At 52.4% G+C, this 18,142-nt stretch overlaps 5 protein-coding genes across 5 annotated transcripts; 3 read left to right on the forward strand and 2 right to left on the reverse strand.

The window, feature by feature from the left end:
• Window positions 1–884: 884 nt before the first annotated feature.
• On the forward strand, window positions 885–3,518 carry CCM_03138 (Heterokaryon incompatibility; the record flags this gene model as incomplete). The annotated part of the gene is made up of 1 exon (XM_006668290.1): window positions 885–3,518. One exon carries the CDS (start codon window positions 885–887, stop codon window positions 3,516–3,518), a length of 2,634 nt encoding a protein of 877 aa, XP_006668353.1.
• A 612-nt stretch (window positions 3,519–4,130) lies between these two features.
• On the reverse strand, window positions 4,131–5,807 carry CCM_03139 (uncharacterized protein; the record flags this gene model as incomplete). Its single annotated transcript, XM_006668291.1, has 2 exons — window positions 4,131–5,717; window positions 5,772–5,807. The coding sequence occupies 2 exons, from the start codon at window positions 5,805–5,807 to the stop codon at window positions 4,131–4,133; spliced, it is 1,623 nt and encodes a 540-aa protein (XP_006668354.1).
• Window positions 5,808–7,632: 1,825 nt separating this feature from the next.
• Window positions 7,633–10,147, forward strand: CCM_03140 (uncharacterized protein; the record flags this gene model as incomplete). Its single annotated transcript, XM_006668292.1, has 5 exons — window positions 7,633–7,705; window positions 7,784–7,807; window positions 8,318–8,420; window positions 8,567–8,727; window positions 8,784–10,147. 5 exons carry the CDS (start codon window positions 7,633–7,635, stop codon window positions 10,145–10,147), a joined length of 1,725 nt encoding a protein of 574 aa, XP_006668355.1.
• A 558-nt stretch (window positions 10,148–10,705) lies between these two features.
• Window positions 10,706–12,033, reverse strand: CCM_03141 (uncharacterized protein; the record flags this gene model as incomplete). The annotated part of the gene is made up of 2 exons (XM_006668293.1): window positions 10,706–11,055; window positions 11,637–12,033. 2 exons carry the CDS (start codon window positions 12,031–12,033, stop codon window positions 10,706–10,708), a joined length of 747 nt encoding a protein of 248 aa, XP_006668356.1.
• A 1,920-nt stretch (window positions 12,034–13,953) lies between these two features.
• On the forward strand, window positions 13,954–17,015 carry CCM_03142 (fungal specific transcription factor domain-containing protein; the record flags this gene model as incomplete). Its single annotated transcript, XM_006668294.1, has 4 exons — window positions 13,954–14,494; window positions 14,564–14,878; window positions 14,932–16,168; window positions 16,220–17,015. The coding sequence occupies 4 exons, from the start codon at window positions 13,954–13,956 to the stop codon at window positions 17,013–17,015; spliced, it is 2,889 nt and encodes a 962-aa protein (XP_006668357.1).
• Window positions 17,016–18,142: the final 1,127 nt, after the last annotated feature.

Consider the following 18,142-nt stretch of genomic DNA (forward strand, 5'->3'; position numbering starts at 1 on the left):
GAGAGAGAGAGAGAGCAAAGGAGCAAGCTGCCGAGCACCGCTGGTATTCCCAGTTTGACTGATGCTCTCCGTACCCTTACCTTGCTTGGCAACTCGATAGTCCCGTCCACCCCTCGGCGGAGCCAGAGCGCGACCGAGGGAAGGGAAAGGAACCGGGAACCGGGTGGAGAATGCAACGGTTGTTCATTAGGCTGGGCTGTAAGTAAATCCCTTGGACACTACGGAGTAGACGGACCGTGATTTTGGATCTTGAGACGGCCATGTTTTCGCGGCCAGACTCTGTCAACAACCAGTACATTCGTTGCTGCCTCGGGAAAGCAGACAATGTATCCGGACATGACGCAGAAATCACAATCGCACTGTTGTTGCTTTGCTCTCAACTACACGCGCGCTCTTGCCGCCAGACAGCTGCTCCGGTACCTCTCTGTGCGCCTTCTTCCGTGGGGAAAGCTTCCTCAAAGGTACAAGGCGCAATCCGTAGTTGGCTAGTGTACTTGATGTACCTAATTTGTACCTACAGAGGAATTCATTCGTTGGTACCTATTACTTATTATTTTGCCCATACGTCGTCACCCACTCAACTCACCCGCTCAAGCTCTTTTTTTCTTCCCCAACACAACAAACGCCTCTTGCGCCCCTTTTCAGCTCATCAGACTCTGCGGTTTCGTCGGAAAATAAAGTAGAAAAAATGACAGTCGCTCATACACCTTGAATTCTCAACCAGGGACGGCACAGCCCTTTTAAAACACCGAAGGAGTGACAAAGCCGGATAGTGCAACACAAAAAGGGGACCAGACGTCCAGACGACGCGCCGGAGAGCATCGAAAGAAGCGGCAAGGGGTGTGGGAGGATCAGAGCCCACCCCCTGGACATTCTCCAGATATATGAAAAAATTCACCAAGATCCTGCCCCGGCGCCTACAGGGCCGTGGAGAGAATAGCTCTGGCAAGCCAAAGGGCCTGGCTGGTCCGCCACTCGAGAGCGCGCGCGACCACCACCAGCTCACCCCGCGCAAGGGCATCCCGATCAAGAAGCCCACCAGGACCGGCGCCAGTCGCATCGTCGCCGGGGTACCATCTGATGGGAAGAATGGTACCATCCAGGAGCACGGAAATGGGCCGGCTGCGGTGACTGGAAACGCGCATGCCAACGGCAAGGAAAACGGGAATGCACCGGCGCTGTCAGGTGCCGAGCCGGCCGTCGCTGCTGCTCCCCATGGAAGTGCTGCTGCCCACAAAACCCAGCTCATATGTGAGCCTTGTGCGGCGATTGGATTCCCGAGACTGCTTGATTGGAAACCTGGCGAGGCCAGACCATGGGTGCCGCTCGCTCACACTCTCAAGGACAACTCCAACTGCCCTTACTGTACCTTTTTCCAAGCCATGGTTGGCCATGTCCCCGGCGCCGGCCCTGATGGGGCGGAACCTTCCACTGCTGATTCTCTGAATGCCTCAGACACAGAGGCGCATCAACTGGCCGGCACTAGCACCTTTACGCCATACTTTCGCGTCAGACACGCCTTCGAGCGACTCGGCATCAGCCAAAAGCATGAGCTCGGTAGGGCCGTCCTATTCGAAGTCACGACCAAGAATAAGTCACTACCCCGCGGCTACATCCTGCGCGCCGCAGACGATGAAACTGGCGTCGACGGATATCTCGAGTCCTCTCGAGAAGACGGAGCGAGCAGTGAGACAGGGACACAATCCAGCCAGCCCTCGTCACATCTGCCGCCTTCCAACCTATTACGAGGCCGCTCCGTGCCTGCGTCTCTCGATCCGTCTTTGCCACGCTGCTGGATCGACTACTGCAAAGAGAACCACGCCGACGAGCGCTGTGCTGCAAAGGTAGCTGCTCTGGGTAAAGCACCTTTAAAACTCATTGACATGGAGAGCCGCAAAATCCTTCTAGCGACGGAACTAGGGGCGGAAAGGTATGAATACGTTACACTCAGCTACGCACTCGGAGACTCAGAGCTAGAGTCGTTTTCTGAGTCTACTACACTACCCAAACCTCTGCCGGCATTATTTGAAGACTCGATTTCACTAGCCTTGTCGTTGGGATATCGCTATCTATGGATCGATCACTATTGCCTACCCCCACGTGAACATAAAATGGAACGAAGGCAACAGCTGGATTTAGTCGGACAAGTTTTCGCGGGCTCCGCGTTGACACTGGTCGTGGCAGCTGGGGACAGCATCACCCACGGCATCCCTGGCATAAGTGTTTCCCGTGACCAGGACCAGCTTTCGCTCCAGAATGAGAGTGGTCTATTCACAACTTCCCTCCTGCGTCCTGATGTTGAAGTTGCTGCCTCTCGATGGGCACACAATGCCTGGACGCTCCAGGAAGGTCTCCTGGCACGACGGCGCCTTGTCCTGACGCCCTCCCAGGCTTATTTTCAGTGCGGTGCTCTTCACTGCCATGAGAGCATCAGCATACCGTTGCGTCTCGCTCCAAGCTTTACACTGGGACGCATATTTCCCCTAGACGGCATTGCCAGTGCCGATATCCGAAATCTGATAGGAACATATATGACTCGTGAGCTTTCAAGGTCGCAGGATCGCTTAGACGCTTTTCGTGGGCTCTCTCGAGCGTATGCGGCAAGAGACAAAGCTCGTGTCGATACCTTTATGGGCTTGCCGCTTTTTGATCCTGATTCTTTTACCAATCTAAAGGTTGTTAGCCAAACTGATCGTCTGGCTATCGCGATGAGCTGGACGTGGTCTGGCCGAGTGGTCTCGTCGAGCCAAGAGGCAAATAGCGATCTGGAGCCATGCTATCTTGACAAGACTGCCCCCTTTCCGTCTTGGACCTGGCTGTCTTGGCGTATCCGAGAGGGCCAGCCCATTTCACAAAGCGGCCGTTCGTTCCACATACCCCAGACAGCTGACCAACACCTACCCGTGGCTGATGGCCTATGCTCGCCTCCTCGCATGGAGATTTCCGTGGGTTTTGCGGATGGCCTGTTGGTTTCGTGGGAAATTGATGGTGTCGCGATTTCACGCCGTGCGGAGCCCATCACCTTCCTTCGCATCAAGACATTTTGCTTTGACATCAAAGTTACTAAAAAAGGCGACGAGTGGCAGGTGACTGAGCCTGCTGATGTATTGGACCAGGCAGCACGAGACACCATCCTTTTACTGGTCCGCTCCTCCCACACCCCCGCAAACATCGACCCCAGCGTAGCCTCGGAGATTTCAGATGAGGAGTTTCCGGTCACGGCCATGCTTCTCACAGGAAGAAACTGGCGTCCCGCTGAGACGAGTCCAGAAACGAAGACGCCGGAGACTTTGGCAGAGCACTCCGTTGCCGCGCTCTTGTGCGCACCAAAAGAATGGCAGGCAGAACAGTCGCTCGTGCGATTGGGCATTGTATGCTTTGGCTCGACGGAACTGAACATGAAGGAATGCAATAATGAAGAGGATGGCGAGGAGGCTACCCTCGAGGGCGTAGCCTCCGTCTCTGGGGGGGAGAAGAAGAGCCTCGAGACCAAGATGCGAGAGCTTGACCTTTACTGAAGCAGAAATGTATAAAGGCAAAAAAGGAGAAGAAGACCAAGAGCGTTGTTATTTTGTTTTGTTCATTGTCGCAACTGCATTGGGAGCCGGCGCATAAAAACAATGCAAGAAGAAAAAATAGAGATGGCTTGCTACTTTTTTGTTTGTATATATGACCCAACACAAGATTGCAGTTCCATTTTTCGACTGTATATATGTACACTGGAAATGAAAGTATGGCATTGATTAACGTCTTACAAGTCCAGTACGTTGGCCATGTTGGTGACTTGACCAGCACCAAGCCCAACATCAATGTGTGAGCCTCCTCACAGGTGCCCCCGCCATACCGATGTATTCCGAGATGGGGTTCTACACATGTATCCTCCTCCTTGTTTCTCCTATGGAGGCTGCTGCCAGTAACACGGCCATCAAACCGGGAGATGGCGATGCGTCTGAATGATGGATCTAGCGTGGAGGCTGCAAGAAAGGGGCAGTATGGTCCACAATGAGACCTGACGTGAGTTCTACCTGGACGATGATGCAGGACTGTTGTAGATTTTGTTTGGCTACGACGAGGCCATCGTTTGGTGATCGATTGTACGCGGCAAAAAGGGACGGGGAACCCAGGCGTCACTACATGTCCAGGGCCGCCCTCGTCGACAGGTCCTCGTGCACCCACGCCATGATGCGGGTGCCCACGTCGCCCACGAGCTTGTCGTAGTGCGCGCCCGGCGTAAACAGTCCGCAGTGGGCGCCAACCTCGTCCACGTCCGCCATGTAAATGTCGACCCACGTGGCGTCGTCGCGCCGGGGCAGCGCGCAAAACTTGCGTAGCTTCTTGGGCTGCTGCTGCTGCTGCGGCGGCGGCGGGTGTTGAGGTGGTGGTGATGTCCCGGGGGCTGCTGTTGCGGCGGCGGCGTCTGCAGCCGCGTGTTCGGCGCGGGCGGCCGCGGCGGCCTCGTCTCTCTGCCTGGCCAGCTCCTGCGCCTCGCGGATTGATTCCTTTTCGAGCCGCTGGGCCTCCTTTTCGGACTTTTTGCGACGCTTCTCGAGGAGCTTTTCGCGTTCGCGGATGGCCTTGTTGCGGTCCTTGATGGCCTGCTGGTACGCCTTTTGCTCTCGCTTGGCTTCCTTTTCTGCTTGCTTGCGGGCATCCTTGTCCGTGTACTTTGTCAAGTCATGGACCGTTGGCTCTTCGGGCATAGGTGGGATAGGGGCGAGGTCAAAGCTTGGCTGGATTTCGCCGGTTGGTGGCATGCTAGCCCCCTCGGATGCCATGGGGGCCTCGTCCGTTTCTTCCATCATCGGGGTAGGGTCGAGGTGCAGCATAGACATGCGGCGTTCATGTTCGGAAATGTCCTCGTCGTCTACGTCGTTGTACTTGGACAGTGTCTCGGCATTTGGTTTTCCGTCTAGTCCGGGCTTCGGCTCATCCGCTTCGTAAAGATCTTCTCCATCAGAGCTAGCAATACTTACTGCCTGTGTCAGATGTGGTGGCTGTTGAGTCTCTTGAATGGGGTTCGATTCTATTTCTGTTTTGGGTTCCCCGGGTTCCTTGCTATCGGTTTCCGGCTGGTTCAAGCTCAGAGTTGAGGACGATGGGCTGTCAACTCTCAGCCCAACCATTTGGGGCGACGGCTTTGGACGACCTGGCGACAAGGTGTAGTAATTGACAAACCGAACACGTCTGTGTGCTGCGGCTGGATGGCCTTCGGATATGGCTTTGAGCTCATCCACATCCTCCAGAGCCCGGATTCGTTTATAACGTGACGAGAGTTCTGGATAGTCGGCCATACAGCCACCAAATTCCAGATGAGATACAATGTGGTTGCCTAGAGCATTGAATATGCCTTCGGCTCTGTGCTTCGAGGCGAAATTTCGTAGTCTTGAGAAGAGCGGTTTCTCTCTAAAGGGAACGTCGTTGAAAAACGGTGGGTCGTATAGCTCATTCGTCTGGGTTGGTGGTGGTGATGTTACAGACGCGCTGGAGGTGGTATCAGATAGTGGCAGCAGAAAGTCGCTCGTTGACGGGTCCACGCTCAGCGAGGACTCAGACGCTGATCCTACAGTCTCTTTTTCAGGTTGTGGCGCAGGTTGGAAGAGGCTCGACAGGCCGGATACAACAATTCCGGGGTGTAGGCCGAGAAACGGTGAATCCAAAGACAAGGTACCCAGTATGCGGTGCTTGAATGGTTGATGGAGATTTGGATCGTGATTAGGCTAGGTGGAACTCATTAGCTTGGTTCGAAAACAGTGTAGGTATACAAGCATTACCATTAAAACAACCTCAGCAGCCAGCAAGCCTCCCATGGAGTGGCCAACAAGGATGACATCAGTGGTAGTCGACTCGTGTGGTTCAAGCCAGGCACTAAAGTTGTCCCTTGCAACTTGAATAGCTTTGTAGGTTTTATAGCGGGGGTATATTTTCGAATGAACAATATGAGTTTCAGAGAGAAGCTCGGTGAGGAAAGCATGTGCATGTGCTGGGAAAGACCTAAAAGATTGGTCATTGCCGTAAAAGCCATGAATGTATATGATGAGCAACGAGCGTCTGGTATCAGACGGATGAGCAGGTGCTATCAGTGACTGAGACGATGAGGTTCGGGGATCCGAAGCATGCAGATTGGTGGAATACCCGATTCCAACAAGTGAAGTGGCTAGGAGGCCAGCATCTTGAAATTGAGGCGGGGATGGAGGTGATGTGGACATTGCAGGTAGCGTTCGGGGTGGCAAGGGAGGAGGTGTCGCCATTTTGGGCGCAGACTTGTCGAAGTCGAGATGGATGTATATTTGTTGGCACTGTAATGCTACTGCGACATGGCGAGGGATGCCCCTATCGGTCGAGCGTATTGCTGGCCGGGATGTTGACGATGATATTGGGCGTAGCCAAGGATAGAAGGGCGCTAGAATCAACGTGCCGCCCCCACCAGGCTCGCGTCTCAGGCCGACTCGTGATGTTTTATTGGCAACGTTTGAAGGAAGAGAAAATGGAGTCTGAAGAGGGCACTGTACTAATGAAGACTTGGACTGCAACGGAGAGGTTGATTATGCTGTGGTAGGTAGTGGTCCATCTCGTCGATTTCTGTGCAAGTCAGCGACGTTGCCCACCGGACCAAGGCAAAGAGTGGCTGAGTAATTGTGTGGCACAGAGCTGGCAAACGGAGGGATGTATGTGGCTAGGTCGTACTTGGGAGGTACGGGCAGCTAGCAGCTGGTGATGAACAACCAGGGAAGTACAGGTTTACTAAGAGGTAGGTAGTTACAGCTGTTTAGTAATAAACCATAGTACTACCTACCTACGAAGTTATGCTATGTATGCCGAGGCTTTGACGCGCGGAACAGATGGGGAACTGGCTGGATCGACGGCGAGTTTAAAGAGGCGAAGGATAGGTGCGAAAAGGATATTCGCAAGAACTATACGAGATAATCATAGCGCAGACTAGGGAAACCGCAAATTGAAGGGTAAAGCAAGCATCTGGATGTTGGTACCAAGGTGTTGCGAGCCTTTATTGGTAGATGGATATAATAAGAGGGCGGAGGGGGGGGGGGGGGGAAGGTCAGTACTAATAACGCTTGTCAATAGGTAGGAATGTTGAATAACTATAATGTGTTGTGGTAGTTAGGTATTGGAATGTGGGTTTGATATTAGGGGCTGGGCTTCACTTGCATTGAAGTGAGAAACGAACCGTCGATGGCTGTTTGTGGTGTTGCAGATCTCTCGGCACGTCAATGTGCTCGGGCAGGCAGATGAGAGGCAGGGAAGGGAAAGGGATAACAGAGGGTTTCAGAAAAGGGCATCGAGATGGATACCGAAGCACTAATAAAAGAGCACACGAAGTGTGAGCAATTGGGCACCCTGGGCAGCCCGTATTGATTCGCTTGGCATTCAACGCTAGGCTTGTTTCGCAGGCCATCGTGGCCCGGCCGGCTTTTATTGGCGGTAACCCCTGCACCACTCGTCTGCTAATATTAACAGATGAACAGGATGGGTACATTTTTTTCTTTTCTTTTATTACAGCCGTCACTGGGTCTCCAGGAAATGAGGGAAGGAAAGCACATTGTTTGCAAGCGTCAGAGTAGAGGCCAAAGACAAAGAGCCAGACTGGGCAAACAAAAAGACGAGAGTAATAACGGAATGATAAATGCGCCAGAGATAATTAATTTACTCAAAGGCCCGTGCAGCACCTCCCCGTTCCATCCAGTGGTCGGTCAGCCCACTGCACCATCAAGCAGGTACCGTGCTGTGCAAACGACCAGGTACTAGCCTACTAATGTATGACCTGCAGCCTCGCCCTCTCAGTGGTCCACTGGTAGGTACCTCACCCGCACTGAATATCCGTACCCGCATCGAATACCCGCACCCGTTGCCCTCCAGGTTCGCCTTTTGGCGCTCACACCTCCAGTACCTGCGCCCAACTGCCCGGCCATCAGCCAGAGTCTTTCCACCTCTCCTTGTCGCCAGCTTCCCTTCTTCCTCTTTTCCTCTTCCTCAGCCTCATCTCGACCTTGCGCGTCCGGGTTCGCTCGTCATGCTTATTATGCCATTGACGTTGTTGGTTCACTACTAGGTATACCTCATTTTCGTCGCCATTCGCTCTTTTATTTTATTTTATTTTATTTTCTTCTTCTCGACAGCCGTTTTTCCTTTATCCGACCAGCGATCCGTTTCAACTAGTGGCCAACCAGTACTACCACCCCCAAAAACACGCACGCACGACTCGGCTGCAAATCCATCGCAATACGGGACAGGAAACCCTCATTGGGCTTACGCAAAGCTATTTACAACTTTTTTTTTTCGGTCGCTTCCACTTCCAAGGCAGACTGCGTTGCGTCTTCGTGGCTAGCTGCAGAGCCTAGTTTAGCACAGCTCTCACACTTCGACGTCAAGACTCCGCCTGGTTTAGATCATGATGCCCCAGCCGCGTGTCGAAAAATAGAAACACTCCGTCCGTCGTCAGCCAAGAGCCCCCGCAGTCGCCAGTGAATACGACCACTTTGGCCACCGCTGCGCCGCCCTCTGACGAGTCGCCATCATGACTAACCATCCTCACGGGTCTTCACTCCTTCAGGCCCGTGATTCCCATTCTGTCCATCCTCTGCCATCCTCTGCTTCGGATTCCCACGCTCGTTCTGCCGTCCATTTACAGGACCATCGCCACGCTCACTACCCGCATACGCATGACCATACCCGCCACCAAGACGCCAGCCACGACAGTCGCCGCGACGAAGGGCACCCACACAACCCTTTTCAACCGCCCGAATCTGCCACCCAAGACGACCACGCAGCCAGCGATTCCTCGTCGCTGGATGCCCGTTCCCTCGCCGCCGCCGTGGACGCTGCTCTTGCTGCCCGCGCTGACGATGCCTCCTCAACTTACGTCACCCAGGTCGTTCAGACTATTTCTATCGTCCAAGTAGTCGACAACTCTGGCTCGCCAATATCGACTTCTACCGAATATGCCACCCCTAATACCGTCGTTGTCGACCCTAGCACGGGCGAGACCATGTCACAATCTGGCCCTGCCTTTACCATTGCCGTGAACCCGAGCAGCCTTCTACCGGGTCTTGGACGCGATTCATCATCCACGCCATCTACCACAACCTCGACTCACCACACGACCTCGACTTCGTCGCAGCCCAGTTCCGCTCCGATTCCTCCCTCGTCCGTCTCTAGCTTTCCCACCTTGTCGGATACGAGCAACGGAACCGCCTGGGGTAATGCAACCTCGTTCGGCACTCCGTCAAATTCCACAATCCGACCGACTTCCCTGACCCAGTCTCTCAATTACAATACTACTGCGACGCAATCCGACTTTGACCTCTTTTCAACTTCAAGCGACACGGATACGAACACATCAACCTCTTCCCATTCTTCATCTTCTTCGTCTTCGTCCACATACAGCTCGACACCGACTTGGAACTCTCCCACGGTTATCCCCACGGTCGCAGGTAGTGCTGAAACTTCTTCCACCTCGTCCACGTCGGGTAGTGATCCGCTATCGACTCAGCAAAAGCAAATCGTTGGGGGAGTCGTGGGAAGCATTGCAGGTGTGGCCTTTCTGGCCTTGCTCGTCATGCTTGTTATGCGTTACAAGAAGAAGAGAGGCAGTGAGTCTCTACCGAGCAGCGCAGATACTCGAACCCTCCCGGCTTCGCGTGGCCCAGGCGCAGCTATCAACCCCATGGGAGAGCGAAATGCGGCCTCCTCATCTGTCAACGCAGCTTTCGCGGCCTTGACTAGTAAGAATCAGTCAAGGGGCATCGCTGGGGGCACCTCCGATACGCTTGAAGTACCTGGCAGTGGCGAACGAGGCTTCTACCGTGTGTCGGGCCGCAAGCTGCCGTCTGTTCTCTACACGGGCGGTGATGGATACTCGGACCCGCGTGAAAGCACCATGAGCCAGTATTCGCAATCCTCCGAGCCTTTCAATCGTGGCGAGGAGCCTTTTGCACTCGGTAGTCCTATGCGACCAGTAAGCGGCGTGCCAATTATGCGGTCGGGGCCCGCTCGCATACCGGTAACGGAAGCCAACCCGTTTGCCGATCCAATTCCGTCACCGCCGATGGGAAAAAACGACTCGCCACCCAGACGCCCTGGATCTAGTGGTAGCACGCGAGGATCCAGCTCACGGTTCCAGGAGAGCATATGATGACTGATTTCGAAAAGCGACTATACCACGAGCATCTCTGTATCCATTTTCACCCCCTTCTCTTCTTCAACCTGTATATGGTTTCTACATTTATCAATATTTTGGTGGTATCTTTGGCCAGCGCCTTCTTCCCGCGCGGACAATGTTGGATATTGCTAGGCCAGGAAAGGTCCTGACTTTGTCACTTGACATTCTTCTCCCTTGTGGACGCGTCTTCTTCTCAAAGTATTGCTTACCGGGCGTTTCCAAGGGGGTATAGGCAGCGATACTAGGTCTCGTATCTGATATTGTTTGCGGTTTCTGATATAATGTATATTTTGGCTAGCAGCGACATGGGAAAAGGAAAAAAAAACAACTACATAGTCGATAAAGAGCAGAAATTTGCCTTACTCATTGTCTTGTGTCGCGGATGCAGTGAAGCGGTGGAACATGAGGGCGATATTGCGCGACATGACAGAATTGGTGCGACAGTATTTGTAAAATGAAATTACCGCTTGAGATATTGGGCTGGCGGCTCTTGTCAATGTCTAGATTGGGTGGATTGTTAGAGACCAACATTCATGCAGAAAGGGCCATGTTGTCGATATCGCTTTTGGCAAGGCAGCCGCGCGCGGAGCCTGATCCCGTCATCAGTGTATCAGGCGGCAAACTATATGGCAATCGGACTTTTTTTTTTTGGCTGTACTTCTTTCGTCTTCCATCGCTTGGTTTGACGTTGTTGCTGACAATCGGAGAGAAACCTAGGAACTCAGCAAAAAGGGTTTGACGTGACTCTGGGCGTGTGTTGACTCGGATGTGTTTCAGACGTGTTCGGGAATCGGGATGGTGGACGACTTTCTTTTCTCGCCTACCGAGCGCAAGATGAGAGGAACCAGAGTGCCGTTGTTGGAACAAAGATTGGAACAATGCTGAAGTTATCAACAGGAGATTTCATTCTTTTTTGCACAGCCATGTTTCAAACTTGTTCAAGTAAATGCGTGACGACCTAGCCTAGGGAGTTATTGAACGGGCTGGCGATGTTGGGTTCGGGAAAAGGTGGCTGGGCGCCGCTGGTGAAACGTCTGAAGTAGGGGCGCGTTTTTTGCGCAGGCTCTGATGTGGAATCATTTGTGCAAGAGTACGCTAAGAGAGTGAAGTGCCAAGGATGAAGGTCAAAATGATTCCATCGACATGAAAGAGAATATAGGTTGAATATAAATGAAAACGAAATGCTGAAATTATACGGATAGGCAGGAGGCGATACTTGCGACTCGGGAGTGGAGGGAGATTCAGTCGTCTGCGTTTCCAAATGCGCATCACAGGCAAGGGAATGATGGTTATCTCTAGTGTAGAGGTAGGTAGCGGCTTCTGTTAGCGCACTAGGAAATGAGACTATTTTCTACGATTTCCAGTCGTCTTTCCAGTAGTCGTTTCCGAAGGGCAGGCTAGCTGCCGCGCTATTTATTGGGTCGGAGAAATAAATAGGTACCTAGTAGTTATCCGTACATACCTATGTAAGAAAATGAGGGGAATGCGTTGCCGTACTCGTATTGAACGTTGGCTGACAGCTTTTTGCGACTGGAGGTATTATTAGCGGCTGTTGGGGGCGGGCCACTCCAGACTTGAACAGCAAAATAGGCAAAATATGGATGGATCAGCGCAGGTGAAGACGAACTGGGCTCTGGTTCTGGTTCCGTGTCTGAGGCAGCATTGACTAGTCGCCAGCCGCGTCTCTTGTTCAGGTCTGGTTGATGCAACATTGCTTGGCAGCGGGCATGGCGTGTGTGTTTGTGTGTGTTGTGCGCGCCGGTGTGTGGTTTTCTCTCTTCCTGTAATTTGTACAGGCCGCGGATACATATCTTGCGGATCAGTTCAAGCTTGCGGGAAAGCGGATGGATGCGTTGCATGATGATTCATGCTCACAACGGCGCTGTTGGAGGGAAGGGCCGTGATGGTGGGTGTACATTGCAAGGTTTGAGATGGCAACTCGACCAGGCATGAGGCACATGGGCGGCTTGACTTTATTTTCTTGTGTTTTGCTTCCTTTTGTGATTCCCGTGTATGGATGAGATGAGATGTACCCATTGTTATATTTGATGGATGTCTGGCACACAACTTTGTGATACCAGCCACAGCCAAAAGTCCGCCCGGTCTGCTAAGTGTGGGGGTTTCTAACTGGGGTCGCGACTGGAATAGAAAATAGAACTGATTGACAAAAAGCAATAACTACATACCTATAGCTAGATTTGGTCTGCTTTACTATATGCCTGACGTATTAATACTAGTAGAACAAGGAGCAAGTCTGCCAGCCCTGGTCAGAATGATGGCATCGTGCACTGGGGATTTCGTCATGGAGAAACAAAACGAGAAGGGGCAGGGGGGCACACGTCGAATTACTTATCAGGTACTAGTTAATCAGTCCTTTTTTTTTTTTTTTTTTTTTTCAAAACCAGCAACAGAATTTCCGCCCCCCGAAATCTCGCGACAAGGCCGGTTTTACCGTTGAGAGTTTCAACGATGGGTGACTTGCCCCGCCCCCTCGTGCAGTTGGGCATCTATCGTCCACGGGTTGGGGTATAGCATGAAGGCAAGTAAGACGGTCACCATGGGTTTGATTATGGTTCATGGTTATGCAAAGAGGCTGAGTAATTAAAGAGATGAACAAGGTAAAAAAAAAGAAGAATATAAAAAAAGAAAAAAAGACGGGGCAATTGGGTGCTAGATATCCAGACGCAGCACAGACAGCGCTGCCAACGAACTGCCTTTTCCCCCACCATTTTTCTAGCTAGGGGCGAGAGAGAGGTTTCGCAACACCAACAAGCTCCGTCTCGCAAAGAAAGAAGGTGGTTTATAGTAGCGCATTCGGATCAGGGTGTGAGCCGAGGGGCCACACTTTGGGACGGGTACCGCCGCGTCGGAGGAGGTTGAGGAGTAAGTAGGTACCTAGGTAGGCTCTGCCACTTTGGCACTTCTGCCTGGCCTGGTACATAAGAGAAGGGGGAAAAAAGGGAAAAAAGGGACAGGCCCGCCCGGGAAACTCTGTTTTTTGGTGGCGCCATAAACTGTCCAGCCCTCTGCACCTCACTGTCTTGCTCTGCTGCTGTTCCAGCGCCTGACTTCCCCGGATGGTGGGCGCTCACTAGTTAGGCACGTTCTGACGTAGGAGGTATGCTTTTGACGCAGGTACCTCCCTACCTGGAATAACCGGAAAAGCTACTTTCATATTACCAATGTACCTAGTTAGAAACAAACCCCCCCCCCAACCCGCTTGCCTGCTTCCAGTCCCCTCTGATTGAGCCTCCGACGCCTCGATCCCCAACTCCGGCTTGTCCGCCCTCCTCCTCCGTCCATCATCTTCCCCATCCATACACCTTCGCCTCTTCCTCTTCTTCCTCCTCCTCCTCCTCTTTCCTTCTTATACCCTTGACATACGTACAGCACACTATCTATCCAGTCGCAAGGCAACCAGTCAGAAGAAGCTTTCTTCGACATGACTACCGTCCTCCGATCCTCTCGATAGCCTTTCCTCCACATCACACCTATCCCGTTCGATAGACCGGTCGTACACCACCACCACCACCACCACCACCACCAGCAACCTACCTGGATCAGAAGCCTCGCCGCTACTGCTGCGCTTCTCGCCCCCTTCCCCTCCTCGAGCAAACGATCAAAAAACGTCCAATCTCCATCACCACCGCCACCCCCGCTGCTGCCAGCTCTCATACTAAATTCACTTTCGTCATCCATCGTCGCCTCACTTACCTCGCCGCTTCACCCGCGCACTGTTCACTTCTAACCTCGTCCGCTGCGCCCGTCCATCTCCCACCATGGACCACATGGGCTTCCAAATGCCCGGCTCCGGCCCGCCATTGATGAACCAGCCGCCCCAAATCTTTGGTTCCTACGCCCAGGACGGCATGCCCAACATGGCGCACATCCCCGACATGACGGCTCACATGTTTTCTGATGCCCAGCTGCTCATGGAGGACACCAATGACGCAAAGAGACGCCGCATTTCTAGGGCAAGTTTCTCTTCAAACTCTGCTGCAGCCACAGCCCAGACATTACATACAGCCCGTCGTAGACTAACAACTTGCGCCGATCAAACAGGCCTGCGATATGTGCCGCAAGAAGAAGATCAAGTGCGACGGCAAGCTCCCCGCTTGCACAAACTGCACCACATACAAGACCGACTGCGCCTTTACCCAGGTCGAGAAGAAGCGCAGCCCCCCAAAAGGGTAACCCCCGCACCAAGAACGTCCTTTTTGTGCCAATTCGAAGCTGACCAGCTCGCTACCTCTAGTGCCAAATATATCGAAGGTCTCGAGAACCGCCTCGGCCGCATGGAGCAGCTGCTCCGCTTGTCAGGTATGTCTAACGGAGTCGCACAACAACCGTGCTCTGTTGAACCCGCATCAACTCACATCCTCGCCATAGGCGTCTTGAATGATGACGACCCAGACACCGATCTGGGCGCCCTCGAAAAGAAGCTGCAAGAAAAGTCGAGACAAGCCTCCCTCGCCATCGGCTCAAATAGCCCGCCCGTCTCCCCTTTACAAGCCGACAACTGTACTCCCCGGAGCTCAATGACTTCGCCCGGCAAAGAATCTGCAGATAAGCGCAAGTCTGGTCTGTCCGCGGAAGACAGGAGAGCGAAAGATAGTGACGACGAAGGCCATGAGGAAGTCGAGGCCCTCTCGGAAATGATGTGCTCGCTCGTTACCAACCAGAGCGGAGAGACTCGCTATATTGGTGCGTCTTGCGCATTGACTCGTCCTAACAGTTTCTCAGCTAACAAATCACAGGATCGTCCTCTGGCTTTTCCATCTTTTCACCCAAGGGCATCCAATGGGTTAACACGAGAACCGGTGACGACTCCTTCCAGGAAATGATTTCCGAAGTCTCTGTTGACGACCACAAGTGGACAAACTGGAAGCCCGAAGTCTTTGGCGACTTGTTCCAGCGCCCCATCTTCAGACCCCTTCCACCCAAGCAGGAGGCCCTCTCGCTGCTCACCGACTACTTTGAAAACTTCAACTGCATGTTTCCTCTCTTCCACCAACCCACCTTTATGCACCTCGTTGAGCGCCAGTACTCATCCAATCCTTATCAGGGATCTGGATGGTGGGCTAGTTTGAACTGTGCGCTGGCCATTGCCCATCGCCTTCGCGTCATGAGCAACCTTGTGCCACAAGAAGAGGACGAAAAGGCGTGGGCCTATTTAAAGAACGCCATGGGCGTCTTCGCCGAATTAACCATGCGCAACGCAGATCTTCTCTCCGTCCAAGCTCTTCTCGGCATGGCTCTCTTCATGCAGGGCACTCCCAACCCACAGCCTTCGTTTTTGCTCATTGCCGCCGCTATCCGCCTCTCCCACAGCATAGGTCTGCACAAACGTGGCTCCGGATTCAACCTCAACCCCATTGAAATAGAGCAACGGAAGCGAGTCTTTTGGATTGCCTACATGCTTGATAAGGACCTCTGTCTGCGATCTGGCCGACCGCCTGCCCAAGATGACGACGACATAAATGTCGAGTTGCCGGATGCCAACCCGGATGACAACATCGGAAACATTCCCCTGGCTGATGGAAAGGGAAAGATGAATCTTTTCCGCGTCATGTGCGAATTTGCCGTCATCGAAAGTAGTGTGTACAAAAGACTTTACTCGATAAAGGCGACCAAGCAGTCTGACGGTGAGCTCCTCAACACAATTGGTGAGCTCGACCAGCAGCTCGAAGACTGGAAGGATCGCATTCCGATCGAGTTCCGCCCAGAGCACGAGATCAAAGCATCTCACACACCTTTGATCTTGCATGTTGTTATGCTGCATTTTACATACTACAACTGTCTCACCACTATCCACCGCATGTCGGTTCATCACGGCTACTGGACGAGCCGCCTGGCCAATTACGCAATCCAAGGCCTCAACGCACGGCCATTGAACCCTCGTGTGTTTTCTTCTGCTGCTCTGTCCACAGCTGCTGCGCGAGCGTCCATCTCTCTCCTGAAATACGTTCCCCAAGGCGACTTTGCATGTGTCTGGTCAGTACCTACAGCTTCATAACTTCGCACAGAGGAACTAACGATTTGTAGGCTGATTTTGTACTTTCCCGTTTCCGCTCTGGTAACACTTTTCGGAAACATTCTTCAGAACCCGCTTGATGTACGCGCCAAAAACGATACGCGACTCATGGACTTGGTCGTCACATTCCTTTCCATGCTGGGCCAAGAGGCAGAACAAGGTGGTGTCCATCGCATGCTCGGCGTATGTTCCGAGTTTGTGCGCATCGCCAAGCTCGTCGTTGACAAGGCCGAAAATGATCAGTCTTTCCGGCGGAAGCGCCGCACGGACGGCAAGGTAAAAAGCTCCAAAAATCTCGACACCTCCGAAGTGCCCATCCCTACGACTATTGAAGAGCTGTCACCGCCGGTCCGCACCCACCGCTCGTCGTCCTGGGGCCCTGTCGCGGCGACGTCGCCATCCGAGGACCACAAGTCACCGAGCAACGGTAACCCAAACCAGGATACGCAGCCGCAAGCGCATCAACAGTACCAGCACCAGCAGCAACAGCAGCAACAACAACAGCAGCAGCAGCAGCACCAGCAGCACCAGCAGCACCAGCACCAGCAGCAACAACAACAGCACCAGCAACAGCAACAGCAACAGCAGCAACTTTCGGAAAACGGCGACTTTGACTCGTTCGACGCAATGAGCGGCTTCCTCAGTGACCCGTCGGCCATGTCTCTGGATGCAACGTTTCATCAGCCGCTTCTGCCGCAGGACCTTTTTGCGCTACCCATGACGCTGGACTGGAACTGGGCGGAGATGAGTGGGGGCGCATACCCGTCCGTTGAGAATGGCAACTTTGGTGATATGCCGCCTCAGTAATGATAGAAACTATAAAGTGATACGATGCGCTGGATTGAAGGAAAGGAACCCCCCTCCCCCAAAACCGAAGGGAAAAAAATAGATACCAGGGAAGGATTGGCGTTTTCCTTGCTCTTTTCTTTCTCTTTCTGTATAATATAGGTTATGACATGATGGACACTCTGGGCGTTTTAGACGATGTTTCACCTCTTGTATTTCGAAATCTTTTACTTATCTCAACATGGCACGATTGGAATTAATGAAGAATATCTACATCTCGAGTGGGCTTGATGATTGAATGATTATGCTCATGGTAGGAGAACCCACAGCGACTGTACTCAGCCAAACACCTTCAACCCCAGCACGATCCATTCACAATCTACGAGGCATGGAATCAATTTGTGTTACTTGCTCTGTTTTGTATACATGTCTGTCTCTCGCAAAAGAAGAAAAGGTAAAAAACACGTGTGCTGGTATCTAAAGACTCGGTAAGGAAAAGGGCCAAACGACAAATGATCATCAAGCAAAGGGGCCTCCCCTCTCCGCCCATTCCTTCTGCTTCTGTCCCAACGACAGCATCTGAGGGAAACAGTCCCTCAGGAAAGAGACGGAGAACAAACCGGCGGAGACGAGAAAGCAGGAAAATAAAGCAATAAAGAATAGGAAGAAACAAAAACGGCCAGCTTTCGCAAGGTACCAACCAACCAATTAAGACGAAGAAAAAAGACAAAAACAGTAGTACAGCCCCCAAGCCAAAAGAAAGAAGAAGACTCTTTGGTGTAAAATGCATTCTGATATGAGCAAGTTTTTTTTTTCTTTTTTCTTGGGTTGTTCTGCATGCGTTGTTGCGTGCATGAGAAGAAGCATGTATGTGCATGCATGTGCATGTCAAAGGTGCGGTGCGTCTTGCAAGTTTTCCAAAATAACAGACATGCCAAAAAAAGAAAAAAGGGGCGTAAAGAGAATAAGCAATAAGAAAAATAAAAACAAGACGAGATATTTTTTTCCTCCCCAAACGCCATGCTAATAGAAGAATAAATGAAACAACAAGAAGAAACGCACCAAATCTTATCTCATGAACCCACCCGATCGAGACGAAAAAAACAAGGCACCAAGAGGGTTTGTGCCAATGCAAGAAAACAATGCGT

Source organism: Cordyceps militaris (genome assembly GCF_000225605.1).
Source record: "Cordyceps militaris CM01 unplaced genomic scaffold CCM_S00002, whole genome shotgun sequence".
NCBI lineage: Eukaryota > Fungi > Ascomycota > Sordariomycetes > Hypocreales > Cordycipitaceae > Cordyceps > Cordyceps militaris.